This window comes from Parasteatoda tepidariorum, chromosome 3, assembly GCF_043381705.1.
Source record: "Parasteatoda tepidariorum isolate YZ-2023 chromosome 3, CAS_Ptep_4.0, whole genome shotgun sequence".
Taxonomy (NCBI): domain Eukaryota; kingdom Metazoa; phylum Arthropoda; class Arachnida; order Araneae; family Theridiidae; genus Parasteatoda; species Parasteatoda tepidariorum.
This window is the reverse complement of record NC_092206.1, coordinates 65,135,625-65,157,065: the sequence shown is the minus strand read 5'-3', so window position 1 is coordinate 65,157,065 and position 21,441 is coordinate 65,135,625. Positions and strand designations below refer to the sequence as shown.

The window sequence follows — 21,441 nt, the reverse complement described above, 5'->3', positions numbered from 1 at the left end:
CTGGGCTATAAATCGATATATCGCGACATATCGATTTAACGCCTATATCGGCAAACCGATACAGCAACTTTCATTCCAAGCGATGCATCAGAANTATTTATTATTTATAATTACTTTCAATTTCATTTTTAATTTTAGCTGTAGTTTTAATATTAATTTGAACTTCAGGATTATTTTTATATGCACCTCTGTGCAAGCTATAAGCTAACCAACTTATTTTTTATATCTTCCAGCAGTAGTTCTAAGACCATCACCAGATTTTTGGATGTATAGAAACTAGAGGCCGTATCACCAGCCAAATGCTATGAAGCAGCAAAGTACTGGTTCAGAATTTCACAAAACCCTGGATGTACCTTTGAGCTGCCCTTCGATAATTTGTGGTTTATGTCCTTTTATGTGCCTTGTCTTGGGTTTATAAGCCACTACATTGTATAAGTTTGTAAAATAAGAAAAATAATAATAAATAAATAAACTAACCGTATTTCCATTGTAAAATGTACTAGTCATTTCTATATTAGAACACTCTTTTATCTATAAATTAGGGATAGAAGAAAAGATGAGATAAAAATTAAAACATGATTTTGATTAGAAATGATACAGAAGTAGCTTTATATTTATTTGTTAATTTCATATGATTTTCTTTTGAATGCAGTTGCTGTAAAGCTAATTTTAGTTTTTAAGAAGCTTTGATGAGCATGCCTTGGGCAATGTGTTATCTCCTGCTTGTGAAATATATAAATTGTGGATTCTCAACATTTTTTTAAAATTTAAACTATACTTTAATTTATGTAGTTCAGATTTAAATTTTTTGCATAAATATAAGTTTTTTTCTTCTTTATTTTAAGTGACACATTCCTTTAACTAGAGTAAAAAAACATAAGCTACTATCCATGATTATTTTTGCTGCAAAGAAAATTTTTTCTCTTGCTGTAAACATCAATAATAACAGTAATTAATACATCCAAGCATAAAAAATAAAAGAATGTGACCAAAATTTCCAAAAATACCAATTAACACCAAATAAAATTTGTTATTAATATTCCATGATGATTGAATTCTTAGCTTGTAATTGGACTGAATTATTCCTTTTTTACAATTTTTCATTAAATTTTTTGTATAAAATTCTTTTTTTTTAATACAACAATTAAAGAGTAGTTTCAATGATTTTGATCCAAAAGAAGTGTGGGCTGCTCAACGTCTTTGAACTTTAGTATATTAATATATAACCCTTTTTGTGGTTAATTTCAAAATTCTTGGATGGTGCAATTGCTAATTGAGTTGTACTGTATTTAAATCAAATCAATTTTAAAAAGTTGTAAGGTATAATTGAAATTGCTGAAAACAGTTTTAAGTAAATGGTTCCTCGATTCACAATTTCAATTTTTGCAGTCATGGATTTGATATGAGATTTTACTTTCTTTCATAAGAAGACCTTAATTGTCCTAAATTTTTTTAAAAGAATAAAAAAATAATAGGTACAATAAAGAGAGCTTAAAACAGTTATGTACAATAACTGTTTTAAGGCCACTTAGGCCAATAACAATGCAGCTTATAGTTCTATGGTTTAAATTTTAATGACATCAATAAAATTTTTTTGTCAAGTCAATAAAAGCATGTGAATGAATTTAGACAAAAAGTTTTTACACAACTAAGTCCTTTCTAAGTACTATAATTAAGTACTATAATCAAATAAATTAATCGAAAAATTAAATTAGTAATTGCCCTCTGGGCTAAACAATATCCTATCCTAATTGTTAATTAAATGGAGATTAGATTATAATAGCCTTAATTTATATTTTTATGCAAATCAGTTTATAAATTTTCAGAAATGAATACTAACATCTGGTATTTATGGCAATGTCACAGGATTTGATAGGTGGTAATATCTAAGTTGAAAGTAAGAAAAAAATATGTGTACATATTTTTCTAAAAAAGGAAATAACATAGATAAAAGTTTATTAATCACAGTAGAAACGAAATTTGAAACAGTTATAAAATAAAAATACAAAAATTAACTTACATTACAGTAACTTACTTTAAAATATTCGTTTATTTTCTTTGATGTTTCTGGTCTTGGGGTTTTTCCTGTATATACCAAGTCTGAAAAAAATAATCATTGATTAGTGGAAATTTTTCAATCGAAAAAAAGAAATTAACTTAAGTAATTTTATGGTCAATTTATTATTTTTTTTAAGAAAGATGGTATTAAACTCTTATAAATAACCTTAAACCATTATATTCCAGCTACAAAATTGCTGTAGTTGCTATGGAACTTAATAGTAAACTACGGGATTACAGATGACAGATTATGGATCGAACCAGAAAATATTCCTTAACCAAACATAATATTCAAACGGGTACATCAAACCCAAAAATAAGTACTTGCTCTCTCATACGTGTCATAAGAAGGCAAGTAAATAAATTTTCTATCATAAAGCGACAACAAAGTCAGTTCAGAAGGGTAGACGAATTAGCAATTGAAATCGGCTAGTAATTGATAAACAGAAATTTTGATGTACTGATACTATGACAAAAACCATCATCCATCATATTTATCAGCATAGAGTGGACTAAGGATTTTTGTTTAAGAATTTAGAGCTTATTTTTACCAGAAAAACCAAATTTTTTTTTTTAATTTTACTTGAATTACCAGTTTTTTACCCCAATCACTCTAAAATCTGATTTTCCTGCAACCAATTTTCAAGTCTTAAGTACACATTACAGGCTATTTCCCTCAGACAGTCCGGCAAAGTTTCTTTAATAGATTTTGTAACAAGGATTTTTTTACTGGGTGGAGTACCAGTACCCCAACCTGGAGTACCAAGAAGGTTCTCTTTGTTTGGTGCATCACCAATGACCAATTCCAATGTGAAGCTCTACCAGTAACAAGGCTACTGCAGACATAGCTTACTGGCTACTTGACACACACAAACCTGCCCACCACAGCAAAGTGGTAGCACCAGTCAAGGAATTAAGATACTTGCTTAAATCCTTTCTGCAAGCATGCATGCAACGAAGTATATTCTTTCACAGAAATGCACATTATTTTAAAATGAAAAGTTGACAAATATTTACCAGACGCAACTGCCTCCTCTTTTCTTTTTCTCTTCCTTTCAGAGGATTGCGCTCTTAGAGGAGGAGGATATTTATCTGGTGACTAAAAAAGACAATTTTATTTTCATATCACATTTAGAAAAAATATTAAAATAGGCACGAAATTAAATGACAGGAAATAAATAAAAACTAAAATATTTTTTTAAACATATTAATATCCATTTTAATAAAATTCTTTCTAGATTCTAATTATAAAGCTTTTGGTTTTCTTTGAGTTTAAAAAAAATTGTTTTTCAGAATCAATTTTTCAACCTGTCAGTATCACAGCTGAGAATATCATAACTTCAGCAAAGTATACTTTTTATGAGACTATGATATTTCCCTTAAGGACACAGCTTTGAAATTAGCACTTGCAATATCCAAAATTAAATTTCCCCCCCCATTCTTTTCAGATAACATTTTCCTTGTCTTCGGAGACAAATACTTATTTAGACATGTGACTATAGCCTGATCAAAATCATAAAAAATAGATCAAGTTATGGCGTTCTAAATCGTGCACTATAATTATAATAAAAACTCTTCTTTTAAATTCAACAAATGTAACTTAAATGATTGATGACATATGCTACTAGATAGATAACAGCAAATGATATAACCACTTCTAATTGTTATATTAAATATGAGTAATCTCTTTACAACAACATATAAAAGCACAAATCAAGTAGTTAGAAGACAGATAATTGTTTTGTAATATGAAAAGCACTATGATATATGTAAAGAATCATATTTGTATATCTGCTTCATTACAATACAATGAAAAAATATTCTTTGTTTTTTAAGAATACTTAGCATAACTTAAACATAGTAAAAGCCTTTATGTCTTCAACGGACCATTCCTGACCAACTTTAAGATAGATGTGGTTTCACAACAATTAAAATATTCTGAGATCACTTTGTATCAGGAAACAAATTCATGTTGATGTTAACATTGGCAATTTAACAATTACGTTGTAAATTTATCAATGTAAACATTAACACACTTAAACACAAATTTTGAGCTGTGTCCATTTTCTGAAACAGGCATTTTTCACTTTGTTCAGAATAAAAAGTTCTCCAAAAAACTTGTGCCTGTGTGCAACAATTAGTAACAAGTGTACCATTAATTGTATCTTATTCATATTGGTTAGCATTATTCAAAATAGTGCTTCTATTTAAAATAATTATTAGAAATAGGAATAAAAGAGAATATTACCTCTATTTCTTTATCACTACTCACAGAGCTGCCACTGGCAGCACTTAGATTAGAGTCTTGGTTGTTATTGCTGTTACTATTAGCACCAACTGCAAGATTCAGTCCACTTTGCATCATAGTAGCATTTTGACTAGCTTGTAATAATTGTTCTGGGACACTGTTAGAAAAACCCTAAAAAAGAAATTGTCTACTGTAGCTAATTTTATTTGTTACAGTAACTATTCATTATCAAATATCTCAATATTTCAATGTTTAGTTATCATATTTGCCACTGTGATCAATCTGCTTTGCAAGTTGACTGCCTATTGTTAGAAAAAAAGTTGAAAAATAATGTGAAAAGTGCACTAACTTCGCATAAACAGACGCACGATTGTTGGAGTACAATAACAAAACATCTTTTTTTGTGTCAGAGAACAAAATTATTTTTTGAGACTTAAGAAGGGTTTTCATTATAGCACTGAAATGCTCACACATTTGTTGGTGTGATGCTATTTATGCTCTCTTCACATTGTTTATTTGACTCACATACAACACAAAGTTAACCTTGTTTTAATCAGATGGCAATGACTTTATGATGGCAACTTTATGATGCTTATGATGGCAACTTTAAATTCACAGATTTTTTATGTATGAGGTATACAAAGTCCCAAATTCAATGCTTGTTAAAAATAAAATTTTAATTTCTAAAATAAGAAACAAATTTTAAATGTAAAAAAAAAGAAAGAAAAATAGGAAAATTTAAGTATTTTTCTTTCTTAATAGAGAAAAAAAGGTTACTATGAGAGGAAAGAGAATTATGAGGCATCAATTCAGCAGGGAAAGAATATTGCTAATGATGTTATTCAAAGATAATTATGTTGGTTCACTTCTACGAAAGTTAGAATATAGATTGGGAAAAGTGGAAGAGAGTGTAAAAAAGAAAGAATCAAATGTGAAACAAATAGTTAAGTGTGATTAATATGAGCCCTAATTAAATATCAAACAGACCTTGATTTTACAAATGACCTATGCTTACTGGTTAACCCTTTAAGACAGGCAAACAAACAGAAACATTTTAAACATAGAGGTCAAGAAAATTAATCTTTTTTTTTTAGCTAACGCTTTTTTGAAAAAAAATTATGTTAAGAGATTGTCTTTTAAAATGCCTTTAATTATCTTTTATAAACTACAAATTTTTCTCTTGCTTTCATAATTTGTAAGAATTACTTTTTGAAATGCATAAATGAAATAGAATAACAGGGTAATTTAAAAATTGTTATTGATCAAATTCAATTACGTAATATTACTCATTTTGATAAGTTTTCACGGTGTTAAATTCAAAGTGCCCTTTTCCGTGAGGGAGCAGAAAGAATTTTTTTCTTTATATGCTTCCAAAACTTGAGAAAACAGAAAATTCTAATTATTCTCACAAGAAGAAATAGTTTTAATTTTATAAAACAATAACGATTTACACATTGATTTTATAAACGGATGGTTTTATCTGTTATGGTATTATAATATCAATCTTGCAAATTTGATTTTATAAAGCAGCCGATTTCTTAATCCAATAATTTTATAAGTGATGGTCCGCGTACAAATGTACAATCTGCCCAACTTTATATATTAGAAACATGGCACAATAAAGATAACATGAAAAACTTAAAAATCTTTATAACAACAGTTTAAGAAAAATCTTATAAATCAAACGGTTCCATAAAATTTGTAACCGTAGAAATTCTTAGAACTACAAAATAGAAACCAATTGAACTTGAAGCTAAGAAACATAGATGGAAATGGAATGGTCACATTTTCTGCAAACCTAAATGCTTAAAGTAAAACAAATTTTTGATTAGGACTCTTGAAGCAACAGGAAAGAGAGAAAGCAACAGCAAAAGAGAAAGTAACATGAAAAGATTTATCATAGTTACTTAAAATAAGAACTAAAATAAATGGACCGAAAACATTTAGAAAAACATGGAAAGAGGCGAAATACCTGACCACAAATAGAACTAGATGGAAAGCAATGCTAGAGGCCCTATGCTTCCATTTGGAGAGAGAAGAAACATGGATATCGAAGTGTGATTAATGTATAAATATTAATCTTGTGAAAGTTGCCAGTACAAGAGGAAGAAGCGTGTGGAACAGAAAGAATAAAATATGATGCTACATTATGAACTGAATACAAAGGATAAGATTGGTTGGTAGGGCAGGTGTCCAACCTGATAACTATAATGTTCATACTAAATCATAAACCAATACATAAAACTAGTCTTAATACTTGAGTTAATAATATAAATCTTATTTTGCTTTGCTTAATTTATTAACTTATTTAAAATATAAATAACCTTTACTTAAAAAATTTCAGCATAAAAACAACCAAAATAGATACGTCCAGCAGGTCTCATAGTGATCAACAGAAAAAATCGGGACACTTCTTCAAAAAATTCAGAAAATTTTTTTTGCCTTTTGCATACATATATTAGAGAACTTTTTAAAAAAGGCATTACTAAAAAAAGCATAACTTGTTTTACTTAAATACAATAAACAAATTTTATTGTAAAATAATAAATTTAACTTACTATAAATAGAAAGTATTTAAATTTTCCAGCATAATTTTATTAATTAAGTACTGAACAACTCATATTAGTTTGAGATCAATGAATAAAATTTTTTTTTGTAGAATTCAAAAATAAATAAATAACCAGAATCAATGAGTTAAGATTTTTTCAAACTAATATTTAATTAAAATTTATAGTCAACTTTGCTTTTTTTAATCTAATTAAATTGTAATATAATCTAATTATTTATATCTATCTAATTTAAAACTAATTATTAACCTTACCAATAAAACCTATGTAGAGTTTCAATAATATTGAAAAGAGCCATTATCACTGATATGAGAGGGACTAAAATAAACCAAGTAAAGTAATTCCTTAATTCAGTTAATTAGGCACAATACCTTTAAGATAAGAATACCTTTTTACAAGTATGTGACATAATCATAATATACAAAAAGGAAAAAGAATCCAACATTCAACAAAAACAATTTAATGTTACTCTTAAATATATTAATATTCTAAGTTAAATTTTTGATATACATCAGCTATTAATTTAACATAAATCAAAAAACTATTTTTTAACAAAATGATCTAACTTAATCCAAGATTAAGCCTAAACACCTTTTGTGCAAATATTAACTACCTAATAATATTGTAGATTTGGGTAAAAGATATTTTATAACAAATGTTCATGCAAATTAAGATCGGAAAATGTAATAGGATAAACTCCAGTTAATGTTTTGACTCAGTAGGACCACCTGAATGACTCAAATACACAGCAATCAAACTAGTGTCACATACTGATAATGATAAATATCATATCATAGGTAGAGATTATTTAATTTTTGTATAGTTTTTTATTAAAATTATGAAATATTTCATTTAATTGAAATGTTTGAGTAGTATTAGCTTTTAAAACCAGACATAACTCATCAACTACAAAATATTTATACTACTAAATTTATACAACTAAATTTAATCTGAAAAGCAATACTTACTCTGTTTCCAAGAAATCTAGCTTCTAATAATTCCTGTTTTCTGGGATCTAGGCTGTGTAAATTTTCCATTATGGAAACCACCACCTAAAATGAAAAACATCACATACAATGATTTTGCATTGAAAAAACTTAATTTTAAAATATGATATCTTAATAAGGAGAATAGATGTTTCAAAGAAACCTGTTAAACCTGTTGGTTATGACTGGTCCAACAGATTTATCAGAACAACAAATATTAGCATGCTAAAATAAATAACTAATGTAATAACCTAAAATATTAACAGATTTTAAAATAATTTATCTAATTTAAAATAAGCAGTATTCTGTTCCCACTGCATCTCAATTTTTATTTCAAAAACTCAAAATATGTGCAAAGAAGAAAAGAAAAAAAAAGCTAAGTTTTTAAAACTGATTTATTTTTACACAGGCCCACCCAAAACTAAATAAAACGTTTAGCGAATAGTCATTATTATAGATAGTCATTATCATTATGCGAATCGTGCATATCATGCGAATAGTCATTATTATAGATAGTCATTAGCATTATGCGAATCGTGCATATCATGCGAATAGTCACTATCATTATTCGTTAACATCAGAATCACATTCATAACAATTGTAAGAGTGAATAAAAATATTGCATATACATTTTGGTGTTTCATGTTCAAAGTTAATTTTTATTGAAGTGACTAATTGATTACATTCTTTTTAGAATGATTTATATTTACGCAAACCAGTCACTAAATATAACCTTTCCTTCAGCATTTTTTTAAGAGCCTTATTAATTTTTCAGTTTAATTCTTTTCCTTTTTTTTTGGCTATATTTCATGAATTTTGAATTATATTTCTCATATAGTGAGCATTTTGCTAGGGAATAAATATTTTTCTTTTTAAATTACTGCTTATCTTACCATAAATCTCAGTCATTTTAAATATGCTTCAATAACAAGCATTCATGTTGACTAGATAGACATATGAATTTGCTTTTCTGCAATAGCTTCTTCCATTTTAAAAATATCAAAGCACATTAAATAAAAAAATGCAATCTTGAATTTTTTGAAGATTATAATAAATGATTATTAAATTCCCGTGTATCTTTATTAAGTATATTTATTTACAAATTATTTTAATTATAAATTATTTTATTCATAAACTACATGTTTATTTCAATTACTTACTTACTTTTTTTTCATTTAATTTATAAATACAAGCTACAATCAAAAAAAAAATAATTTTTAAAGAAAAAAACAACTGATATAAAAATTTTTCTTGAAAATTTATGTTTCTTATTTTAAAGTAAATTTTATGATTTCTAGAAGTATTTAAGAATTTTTAATTTATTAACGTTCTTGCCTTAAAAATAGCAAAATTTAAATTAATTAATAGCAACAGTTTCTAACAATGACCTAGAGCAAAAGTACTTGAATACATTGTGTTTTTGATTCAAAAATTAGAAAGCAATAAATATTAAATACTTTTAGGACACATGTATAGATGCAGTTAACATATTTTTTAATTAATTTTAAAAAAAAGAGAGAGAGAGAGAGAATTCTGAACAAAAATTGTTGAAAAATAATTAAAAAGAAAAATATAAAGGAGACATATCATTATTTAGCAGAAATATTTATTCAGATACTACAGTAATAAACTGAATAACAAATCTATTTTAATAGGGATTTATTTTAGGAACTTTCTAAATTTTTCAAAATATACAAAATCTATTTTCATGTTCCATTGTACTAGATTAGAAGCACGTGAACTTTTTGAGCAGAGGACTACTGAACGAAATAACAGGGCTGTTACAAACGTAAGACTCTAAAAATAGACATTTTAGTTGCTCTAAATATGAAAAATAGTCTCCAAAACAGTTTCTACATGCATAAAATAGTAGCCAAAATATACACCCTCCTCTAACATATTTTTATATTTAANTACTATTGTGTTTTGAATATCGCCGCAGGTAGTTTTTATGCGGGTCGTCACATTACGAAGTAAGAACGCATTCAAACATTCTCACGACGGCACTCTTAAGCGGGCCGGATTAAACCTTTCCGCGGGCCGTAGTTTCCCCATCACTGATATATATAGTTGTGTGTGGATAGATAATAATACTAACGAGTTTCAAGTGTATAATTATTAATAAAAAATAATTTCGAGGGAAAAAGATTTAAGCAGTTATTTTTATAACTGATTTCAGTCGACTTTGGAAAAATTAGAATTGAAGACATAACAGAATATACAATTTGGATGGATGCATAATTTGGTTGGCAAAAAATTCAGTCAGCAGCTTTTTTCTTTTTCCAATAAGATTTTTTGCCCTTGGGAGAGAAGAAAAATACACTGGGCAAAAGATTTTATTATTTAATAATTTAATAGGCCAGTAATACTGCTAATTTTTTTCAATCTATTCAATTTTAAATTTAACATATATGAAATGAATGTTGGGCATTCTAGAAAGAAACGGATAGAGTAATGATGCAATTGAAGTTCATTATTCAAGAGATGGAGTAATTATTGAGAGGAAATATTCAGTGGAAATCTTAATATTAGAAAAAATAAATAAGACAGAGTTTCGGACATCTACCAAAAAGTGCCGCTATGTACAAGGTGATGTAAGAATTTTTAATCACGATATATCATCATTTAGAATTCACAATGTAGCGATGTAACATAACATTTGGTTTACTTTAAAAAAGTAGAAAGTTATATTTGAATCAAAATCATACAGACAGAAATCTCAAATCGATCTTTATTAAATAAAAGAAATAACCAAAAGGATAAGGTATACTTTGTACTACGTAGACTAAAATGACAAACTATGTAAATAAAGCACAAATAAAGTACGAAATTGTTCACTTTTGTACTTCATTTGAGCTTTATTCGCATTGTTTTTGACTTAAGCAAATGAAATAAACTTTTAAATAAAATCTTTTTTTAAACATCTTTATTTTTTTTAAATCAAAATAATATAGATAATCTAATGGCCAGATTCCATAAAATAAATAAATAAACTTAAGCTTTGTCTAAATATTTAAAAAAATAAAAACAGCTTAAAATTTATTAATAGCAAAACATAATGAAAAAAAATTAAACTTACAAGTATTAAAAATAACTAATTGAACAAATTAACTGATTTAAAGACTGTAAGCATTATTTTCAGTGGGAAAAGAGCGGGGAGGCACATAAGAATGGAGTAAAACATTTTGTGGAAAGATGGATGAACTATTATTTATGACTAGTAAAAAAATATGAGCAATTCTTTTTAAATATTGAGTGTCAAAATCGATAAATTCCTGTTATAGAAATAAATAAATATATTTAAAATTTTAAGTCAAAATATTTAATTAAAATGGAAAAACTCACTAACTGAATAAAGAATTATTGATGAATTTAAAATTTTAACTCACACAAAATCACGATCTTGTTAAACAAAATTGCAATCATAAACATGTCCAGACATTATTATAAGGGTAGGCCACTAAAGTCACAAATGTTTTCACAATTCAGAAGAAAGAAAGAACAAGTAGGTTTTTAAGGCTTTTCCAACTAAATTAAATTAAATCAATGTAGGGGTAGCATTTTAACAATAATATTCAAGGCAATGTTAATGTATCTATTTTATGTTTACAAAGTAACAATATTAATTTACTGCTTTAGTGTTTATTTCTTAGTTTGTTTTATTAAATTATAGTAATTACAATTTAAAAGCTTTCCTTACATTTTTTCTGAATTTAATTTCGTAATTGAAAATTTAACTTTTTTTCTGAGAAACAACACACATTACCCATACATGAAAAATAGTTAAGTAAGTCTATGAGAAGCTAATTTTTTTTATACAAGAGTTTTTTATTGTGAGAAAGTCACAATAATTCTAGAAGTTGGCTACTAAAATTTTACAGCTTTTGTCAGCTTCTGGCCATATGTCAAATGGTAACAAATATTATAACAGAAATATCCATATGAGGTACAGATACTAAGTTGTGAGAAAAATTATAGTCGATAAAATAGGTACAAAAAATGAAAACAACAGATAATATTGCTAATATTGCTAAAATCATATTTTTGTAAGTTATTTAAGATGTATGAACAGTTTATTTGCTTAGATAACATGCAATGTATAAGTTAGCCAAAAAATATGAATTTGACCCAACTAATTGAAACATTTTAGTTAAATAGAGATGCACAACCTACAGCTGTTGGCTAATTGTGGCCTTAGACTGGTTTATATGCTATAACCATCTATTCTAACAATATATATATATATATNATTAATATAATCTGTGAAAAAGTGATTTTAATAAACTCTTACAAACCCCAATTTAAAAATTAAAAAAAATCTTAATTTTATACAAAACTAAAATATTTTGTTAAAACTTTCTACATCTTTTGTTAAAATATATTAAAGCAAATCTATTTGAAGAACTTACAAAAAATCCCATTTATATTCATTTAACAATACAGAATTCTACTCTAGTTTCAATTTATTGAGAAGAAAAAAATATATGCATTAAATTGTTTTGATCTTTATCTTTCCAGAATTTTCTAATTTAATTAAAATAAAACTATTTATTCAAATTGTATTGTTTTTAGGCAAAATTTCAGATGCAATAATATAATTAAAAGTAAAAAATCCCAGTTTTTACTGTCCTGCTAAAAACTTTCCTATTCAATATCCATAGCTTGATTTTGTAAAAGTTTCTTTTAAGCAATACGGAATCATTCAGAAATTACACATTCAGCAATACGGAATCATTCAGAAATTACACATTCTTAATATTTCAATACTAACATTAAGCAAACTATTTTTAAATAAGATAGAATTTAATGTCTTTGAAATAGATTTAATTTTAAAAAATGTGAATTAATATGTTTTAGTCATTCCAAAACTAGATATTGTGTAGTTTTATATGAAAAATGCTAAACAGTTAAGAATATTTCAAGAACTACAACAGTTTAAAAAATAAAAAATATATAATTAAATAATTTTTATCTCATAATAAGTATCTCATCTTTGGAAGAAAAAACAGAAAATAGCTATTTTTGCTTTAATTATTCAAAATCATTATGAACTTTATAAAGTTATATAGATTTGAGTAGATGCAACATTATAATAATGCTATATATCATTAATATCATAAAATTTATTGATAGAATCTTAAAAGAATGGAGGCATTTTTATTAATATTAAACAAATATTTAAAACTAAATATGAGTAAAAAATATAGGTTATAGACACTTTAGCACAGTTTAAAATAAATCTGAGCTGCAAATCTCATTTGTCATGCCCAAACCTAGGATAAGCCATCCTAAGCTCCAACCTAATTAGAGATAATAAGCTATATAAGCTTAACACTCTAAATTACATATATACCCAGAAGCAGAAAGTGCCTAAAACTGTGACGTACGTCGCAGAACAAACGAAGTCCTGCAGAACAATTTGTATATTGAATAAGTGACAACGTTTTCCTTCGAAAGATTTTTAAGGCAGCCCTTATTTTAGTTTTCGGACCTTCATATCATAGGCATTTTATTAAAGGTTCGTCATTAATTCGTTCGTTAATTCATCATCGTCATTAACAAAACTTTATACTTCATAAGTGATTGAAAAAGTAACAAATCAAGAATGTTTGCCTTTGTTTAAAAAATAATGTAGTTTATCTGTGTATGATCCTCTATTTTAATAAATGAAAATATAGTATTTTAACGTGAAGTTGAGTTTTTTTCTCTGTGAAATGCTTGCAGAACATTTGTATAAATTAATAAGTCCTGTTGCAGAACATTTGAAAATATTCTGATTATGGGCATATATATATCATAAAGCTAATTCTATTACTAGTTGAGAAAGTTTCGATTACACAATTTAAATAAAAATGACTTGTATAATGATACAGACAAGGCGTAACAATGATGTACAGTGTGAAAAATAAATAAACGGATAACCATAAATAACTTTTGATCTAATAATCGGATCTTCACGTTCCAAAACTCAGTCTTAATGGTCTGAAGGGATGACTTCAAATATGCTGATTAATTAGCACAGACAATATTTTAAGTAAAGAAATCAAATGCAAAAACGTACTTTTTCTGAATAAACATGCTTTTTTTTCCCAACAGGGATTTCTGACTCTCAAAATATAGAGGGTAGCTGCAATCTAAGAAATATGGTCCAATAGTTTGGTCAGAAGAGAAGAAGTTTGGACTCCTTAATGTTAATTGTACTTTTTACGTGTTTCGCCGCATTGCAAGAACTTTTTAAGTGAATTGAAAATTTAAGTACACTATTATATAATTCATTTATCTTAAAAAATTCCATGCAAAATAAAACTTTCAGTAAGTATTTATTAATTTTTATTATATTATTTATGAATAGTCAAATAACATTTGAATTGAAAGATCAACTGTTTTTTACATCATTTTAAGGAATGCAATTTTAAATAGCAAAACACAAAATTTGAGTGAAATCAGTCAAATAGTTCCAGAGAAATTGAAATTTGAAAAAGTCTTATTTTTTTAGTACAATTTTTTAGGAAATATTAGACTGATTTAACTCAAACTTTGTATTTTACCATTTAAAGTTATGTTCTTTAAAATAATGTAAAATTTTTTTATACCTTACAATTCAAAAGTTTTTTAGACAATTAAGAAATAAAATAATAAATATTTACTAAAAGTTCTACTTTGTATGAAATTATCTTTCACTAAACAAGTTTTATAATTGTCTGCAAAATTTTCTCAAAATATGGTGAAAGACGCATAAAGTAAAATTTGATATTAAGGGGTTCAAACTCAAGACTAAACTATTGGGAACATATTTCTCAGATTGCAGCTACACCCTATATTTTTATGGTCAGTAATCTGGATTAATCATAAAAAATTGCATGTTTGTTCAGAGAAAGTACATTTTGGTGTATGATTTCGAACCTTAAAATATTGTCTGCGCTAAATAATTAGCATGTTTGTGTGAGCTAAATAACTAGCAAGTTATTCAGAGATTTCTGTTTTTTATTTTGTGCACGGTACCCTAATTATTTTAAGAAATTTCAATCATATTTAAAAAACATAAAAAGCTTGATAAGATAAACAATAATATAACTCAATACTTCAAGATTTGACACAGAAAACAAGTTAATAGAAGTTTGATTAAAATACCTTTGTTGTTGAGTTGATGAAGGCATATGGAGAATTAAAACTACACACAAGAAAAACTGGAAAATTTTCTCTAGAAAAAACAAAAATTGAAAAACATTAATCTCTATTTGATTGACAAAAGTAAGACAATATTCAATATTCATAAATAAAAAATAAATTTCAAGTATCCAATAGAGTTTTAAACTAGTTATAATGGGGAACCAATAACTAAATCATTAATAGCATTGTCTTTAGTGCACTCTTACTAAAACAAGAGGTTATCAATCTTTTTCAGAGATCATCAAAAAGAGCTATCTAACTAAATATGAGCCACTCACATATATTTTCAATACATTTGAATCTACTTATTTGTTGTGTTAACATATTTTTATTTTGATATTTTTTCGTGTTTCCTTATTTGACCTTTTCAGCATTTGGCGCAGAGGTTTGCCCGGGCGCTAGATGTTTTGATGGTCTCTCCTAAAGGTTATCTTCAATACAAAGTCAATGGAAAAAAATTCCATGCCTTCCAAAAAGGACGTAAATAAAGGAGGTCGCTACACAGAGGTGGTCATTGCTGGAGGTTTCACTGTACCTTGCTTATTTTGAAACAAACTGATTTTGTCATCTTAGATTAAGAAGTAATTAAATAACTTCATTTATGTAGAAGAGTTAAGGAACAAAACACATTTTTGCAGATTACTAATTCAAGAAATAATGAATTGAAAGAAGTTTACAATAACAGCGATTTTGCTGATGCCCTATAATGCATCAAGTAAGCCAAAAATTATAGAGGGAACTCAAAACACAAGTTAAGATGAATTCTTTAGGTTGGAGGAAAAAATTGCATACTAACAGATTTATGTAGGTAGAATATCAAACAAAGTTTAAATATCTATATGAAAAACTTCGTCTGAGCATCAAATGACACAGTGAAGGCTTTTCTTGAAACAGATGTTTGACCAGTCCTAAAATTAAGAGTCTTGATTGTTTAAATATAACTCTTCTTGTTTAAAAAATTTTTGTTTCGTCTATCAATAGTAAGAAGAATTGATTGAATGTGAGAATTTAAATTTGAAGTCAAGAATTCATATTTTAAATAGAGATGAACTTATAGAGAAAAGGGACCCAGAAATATAATAGTCCGCAATCCAAAGGACCTGCAATTTCCTAGTAGAATCACTGATAAAAATATATCAAAGTATGACAAAAAGCAATGGCACGAACCCAAGATCATTATTTAGCAATAGAGCAAGATAGTCCAAAAATGATGTAGCAAAATGGCAGTTGTGGATGGATTAAGATTGGGCATGATGGCATTGTTTGCCTCGCAATGAATTCATAGGATTGAGAGATGTTTTTAGACAGTAAATCAAAAATCTTGGGACAATAAAACCTGATCCTCCATCAAGACAGTTTTAAAACTCTGGAGGGCTTTTTGGCTTTGAAAGGGTTGGTGAGTTGCCAAGAGCATTCTACATAATGTTCGAGCAGTATCAAGAATTGGAGATCTTGCTGATCACTATATCCTCTGAATATCTTTGGCTTCAAAGTATTTCTCTATCAGCCTAGACCTGTGTGATGTTTGTTTTTTCCTATAAAAATTAACATATCACCAACAGCACTTCTAAACAATGTTACATAATACAATTACAACATTATTCTAAACGATATTCGATTCTATACCTCGTATGTAAGCTATAGGATATCAGTTTGTGACTCACTATGGTTGGTTACTTTTTTATCCCGTTTTTAAAAAAATATAACCCTTAAATCATCTCTCTGATATAATTTTCAAAATAAGTGCATTACTACTTTTAATATTAAATGGAACAAATATAACAATTAAACTTCTACACTAAGATGTTGTCATCTGAAAATTATCAAATTGGATCAGATAATAGCACATGATTTATGTAACCCAATCAGAGCAGGTTTTATAAATAAAAGAGTTACAGTCAGATATACAAAGAAAACCCAAATTTGATAAGATGGTGAATACCAAAGGAGGGGCATGACTAGATTTTTTCTCCTTACAACAAAAGTTGGTGATTACTGTTATGGATAAGATCTTAGTCCTATACCTCAACAAAGCCAGCCTGTGCAGGTCAGTAGAGCCATCTGATATCAATACATAGTACAACCATAGCTCACACCATAACAATTCAACCTCTGCAATTGCCTACTTCCGTGATATGAAGGGTGATACCAGGTTCTTGGAGGGGATATTTCCATATTAATATACCTGTTTGCACCAATTACCATTGCCAAAGAGTTTTTATGTTAGCAAAAATTAATAAAAATATAGATGCTTGCTCAGGAATGACTAACCACAAGCTGCACTCTTCAAATTAGTTCTCTTTGGTGATGTCTTTTTGGTGCAGTATCGATATGGGAATCTTCCTCCCTGGATCTTTCTGCACGAGAACATGTTGATAATCATTGCTCCAATCTCATTGGGTTCTTCTTCAATGAAAGGAACACTGGCCCACTGCATCTGTGTCCAAGGTTAATGTTATGAGCACCAGATTAGACGATTTCTGCTGATGTTATGAAATCACACATACTATGTCAAGTACAAAGCTGAAATCTTAAGAGTGCTTTGGAACATTATCTAGAGAGGTAGTGTTAGTCCTTAGTTTATTTTTATGTATGACGGCAGTCCACAGAAAATTGGGCAGGTCTTAGAATGTCTGGAAGCTCTGAAGATATTCAGAGGATAGAATGGTCAGCTAAATCTCCAAATCCCTGAATCTCATCAAGCACATCTAAGAGAAAAATTACAACCCATCCCTTTCCCAGCTACCTGCTTGAATTAAAATCTATCTTAACGGATAAGTGTTATATATTTCTTCATGACCTTAGATTTATTGTCCCCAAACATTCCTTAACAGCAATAGAGTTTTTAATGTGACACATGTGTCCCCATCAGAAGGGTTTATACTCCATATTACACTCTCTACAAGATTCATTTTTTTTTTAAACATTATTTTGAACTGTTACACTATAATATTTATTTAAAATCTTGAATTTGTACTTTTAACATTTTGTTATTAACTGTCATTATTAATGTATTTTCACAGTAAATTTCACTAGATTTGATACAATATTTCTTGAGTAATCTACAAAAATGTGTGCGTTCTGCAACTTTTAACCATTAATTAACAATATAAATTTGTCAAGACTGGTTCATTATAAAAATTATAAACACAAAATAGATATTAAAGAGTAAACAACTTTAAGTGAGAAACTTGTATCAAGCTCAAATAATTTCAAAGAACAATAGTACCATAGTTTCTTGTTAGTATGGCTTAATTTAAAGCAGGTATAGGAACTTTGATTATCTGAAGTAATTAAGACAAAACAGGTTTTTTAATAAAAAGACATTTTTAGATTGTCACTGAATGTTTGATTTATTAATTTAGACTTTCGTTAGTAAATTAAAAAATTGAAAAAGATAAAGTAGTCAATTAACTGCCAAAGAGATCATAGAATTTATGTTTCCACAAGATTATGACTAACATTATGATAGTGATATTCTGCACCAGCCGCATTTACTTCACATGCCAATTAGTATCCTTTAATTTGAAGCTGGGTGGGACCAACGTCCAAACCAGGGATTGGACTTATGTTCATACCATACATAATGATAGTCCAATACTTAAATCATTGTACACGTATGACTGTTCTGTTGAATAATTATATCAAACAATAACTAAATTGGTAACGAAGTTACACATATTTCCTCCATAGAAATTTTTCTCTTGTTTAAGCTTCTTTCATATAGTATAAATTTTGTGTTCTCATCAATAAGTAAAATAGTAATGTTATAATTCAGGTGGCAATAAAACTTATTAAAGATAATTAGATCTGCATTATGCAATGTAATATGACACTTCATGGAAACTACACCTCATCCTAAGTGAAAAAAATAAGAGTTTAAAAAAATTAGATTAACTGAGATATTTAAATAAACATATTCTGATTATCACGGTTCCACCATATATCAAAAAATTCAGAATATTAAAATTTTAATAGCTTTCAATAGTCAACATACCACACAGTATTTATTACTCACACATCAAATAATGTGAACTAATTTTCTTAATTGTATTAGTTTTGCCTGAATTGTTATCAAAAAAAATATTTCTTTAATTGTACAATACTAAAACTTAAGTAATTCTTGGGGGGTAATGCCTGCCGCCTCCACGTGGTGCCCCCTGGATANCCTTTAAGTCTAAGTCTAAGTCTAAGTAATTCTTTCAGTAATACATATTTGAATAAGAAATTTTAAAAAAAATTTCCCTTAAATATAAGAAAATCAGACACAAAATCTAACAACGTATAACATTATAACATATTATAATTATTAACATTTTATAAGCATGTTAGGGGAAAAAAATATGCATTCAAATGAATTTTAAGAACGTAACATCAGTTTTTATATAACACATAAATTTGAGTGATAATATTTCTTTACATTCTGATTACAGAAACATTAAGGTACCTATATTTTTATACGATGTCAAAGTGCAGTTAACTAATTAGAAAGTAAAGTAATAATTTAAAATAAATACTCTCACTGATTAATTATGCTATTTGAACCTCTAGGCAAAAAATTTTTATTTTTGTAACATGTAAACTAAAATATAGTAATAGATACTGTTCAAAAGATCATTCAAAGTTTATGATAGAAGCAATTTCAAAGAAAATTTATGAGGTATAAAACATTTCATAACTTAATTAACTATTGGCCTTAAATGTTACTTTTAATTTTATTTTTCATTGACAATTATTAACTCATAAAATTTTTATAAATATAAAAGGAATTAGCTTCAATTTGACGTTCTGAAAAATTTAAAATTTAAGTATCAAAAGTATTGATTTTAAATTAAGATTAGCAGTTAGAAAAACTTAAAAAGTTTTATTATCTGCATGGTTAGTATAAAATTATTTTTTTCTCCTTTAATAAAAATAAACACATAAATTTGACTTCAGAAAAATAAATTCTGATCATTTATTTAAAATAGTTACAATGTAAATTTAAATCAACACAACTTTCGTCAAATATAAACATTTAATTGAAAGAAAATGGTTACATATGTATTGTCTAACCACCATAAAATTATAACATAATCTACAATTTAGTTATTATAAGCATATTTTTATCTTTACATATTTGAATGATTTATTAAACAGTTCAATTGTTTACTTTTCATTGTAATTGATTTCGAAATAAAAAGCAAATTACTACTTTATATTTCACATCTTTAAGTCACATACATTACGTTATCATCACTAAATCACTTCAAAGTTAACTAAAAAACATCTATAAAAACGATGTAGGAATACATAGCTAATAAGTTAATGAAAAAGTTCAATTAATGTTAAATAACAAGAACAAAGTTACTTAATAATCGAGATTAATAAAAACATGTATACGAATAACACCCAATACATTAATATTAATCATACATATTTTGATACTATATACATCGAAATGTAACATATAGTAGCATCAATAATTTATAAATATTTTTGAACTAAATCTTCTCTATTGTACCAACTCATCTGCAGAATAATTCATTAATTAATAAACTGTTATGAGAAATATTATTAAATTATCTAAATGTGATTTACACCTCGTAAAAATCTCATTTACAGTCACAATATTATAATCATATGATCCCCTTCTTGTAATGAAGAATACGGATATCCACGAAAATTGACATATTTAATTCTTTTCCCATCTTTAATTAAAAATTACAATAGCCATTTAAAGTCACTTACCCTTAACGGTGGCTGGGCTTAGTCTCTTCTCACCATCTTTATCGGCTTACTTGAAAATAAATGCCTAAATGTCGCACACCTCATATATAAAATATTAATCACCAATTTAATAAACGAATAAAAATACATTAACTTGCAAATAATTTTTCAAAAAAAAACTTTGATTTGGAATATATCTTTAAATCTATCCAAGGAATTCACCCTTTAACAGCATTTTAATATATCTATTGTAGTAAACTAAATATTTTAGTGAAACACCAATCACAGAGGAAGCAATAGTTCGGAGCCGTAGCCGAAACCCCAACTTCTCTTCACGGAGACAAAAATCATTGCTTACAAAAAAAGAAAACAAAATATTTTATTATGTACAAAATTATTTTATTGTGTTAAGCTAGAGAATAATCTCAGCTGCTGAAATGTTTTACACTTATATATAGCTTAATTAGTGATGTTTTACGTTATTTCTGATTCTTTTATTGCCTGGGTTCAGAAAGATGAACATTTTCTTATTTTTCATTAGCGCCTCCTTACCTCTCAGATTAGCATTTCGCACAACTCCATTCAGTATATTTTTGTGACGTCATCAAGTTTCATTATTAAGTTTTGATGTTTTTTCCTGTTTTGTGGACGATACTCCTCTTGTTTTAATAAAATTTGCAAACAAGATCAATTTTTATATTAA

The 21,441-nt window shown here is 27.2% G+C and overlaps 1 protein-coding gene across 10 annotated transcripts in view; it reads right to left on the bottom strand.

Annotated features, from left to right (window-relative positions):
• LOC107445682 (serine/threonine-protein kinase tousled-like 1) overlaps positions 1–21,441 on the bottom strand; it is a 39,974-nt gene that overhangs the window by 18,123 nt on the left and 410 nt on the right. The window contains exons 1-7 of one of the 10 annotated variants that reach the window (XM_016060146.4): positions 21,291–21,397; positions 14,991–15,060; positions 7,842–7,925; positions 4,307–4,477; positions 3,076–3,157; positions 2,021–2,100; positions 478–531 (exon numbers count right to left, since the gene is read on the bottom strand). In XM_016060146.4, the coding sequence (XP_015915632.1) occupies positions 478–531; positions 2,021–2,100; positions 3,076–3,157; positions 4,307–4,477; positions 7,842–7,910 (456 nt within the window). In that variant the 5' untranslated portion in view covers positions 7,911–7,925; positions 14,991–15,060; positions 21,291–21,397. Of the gene's footprint in view, positions 1–477; positions 532–2,020; positions 2,101–3,075; positions 3,158–4,306; positions 4,478–7,841; positions 7,926–14,990; positions 15,061–20,759; positions 21,431–21,441 lie in introns of those variants that run through there. The other 9 variants (XM_016060144.3, XM_071178752.1, XM_043051686.2 and 6 more) reach the window with 9 other exon arrangements.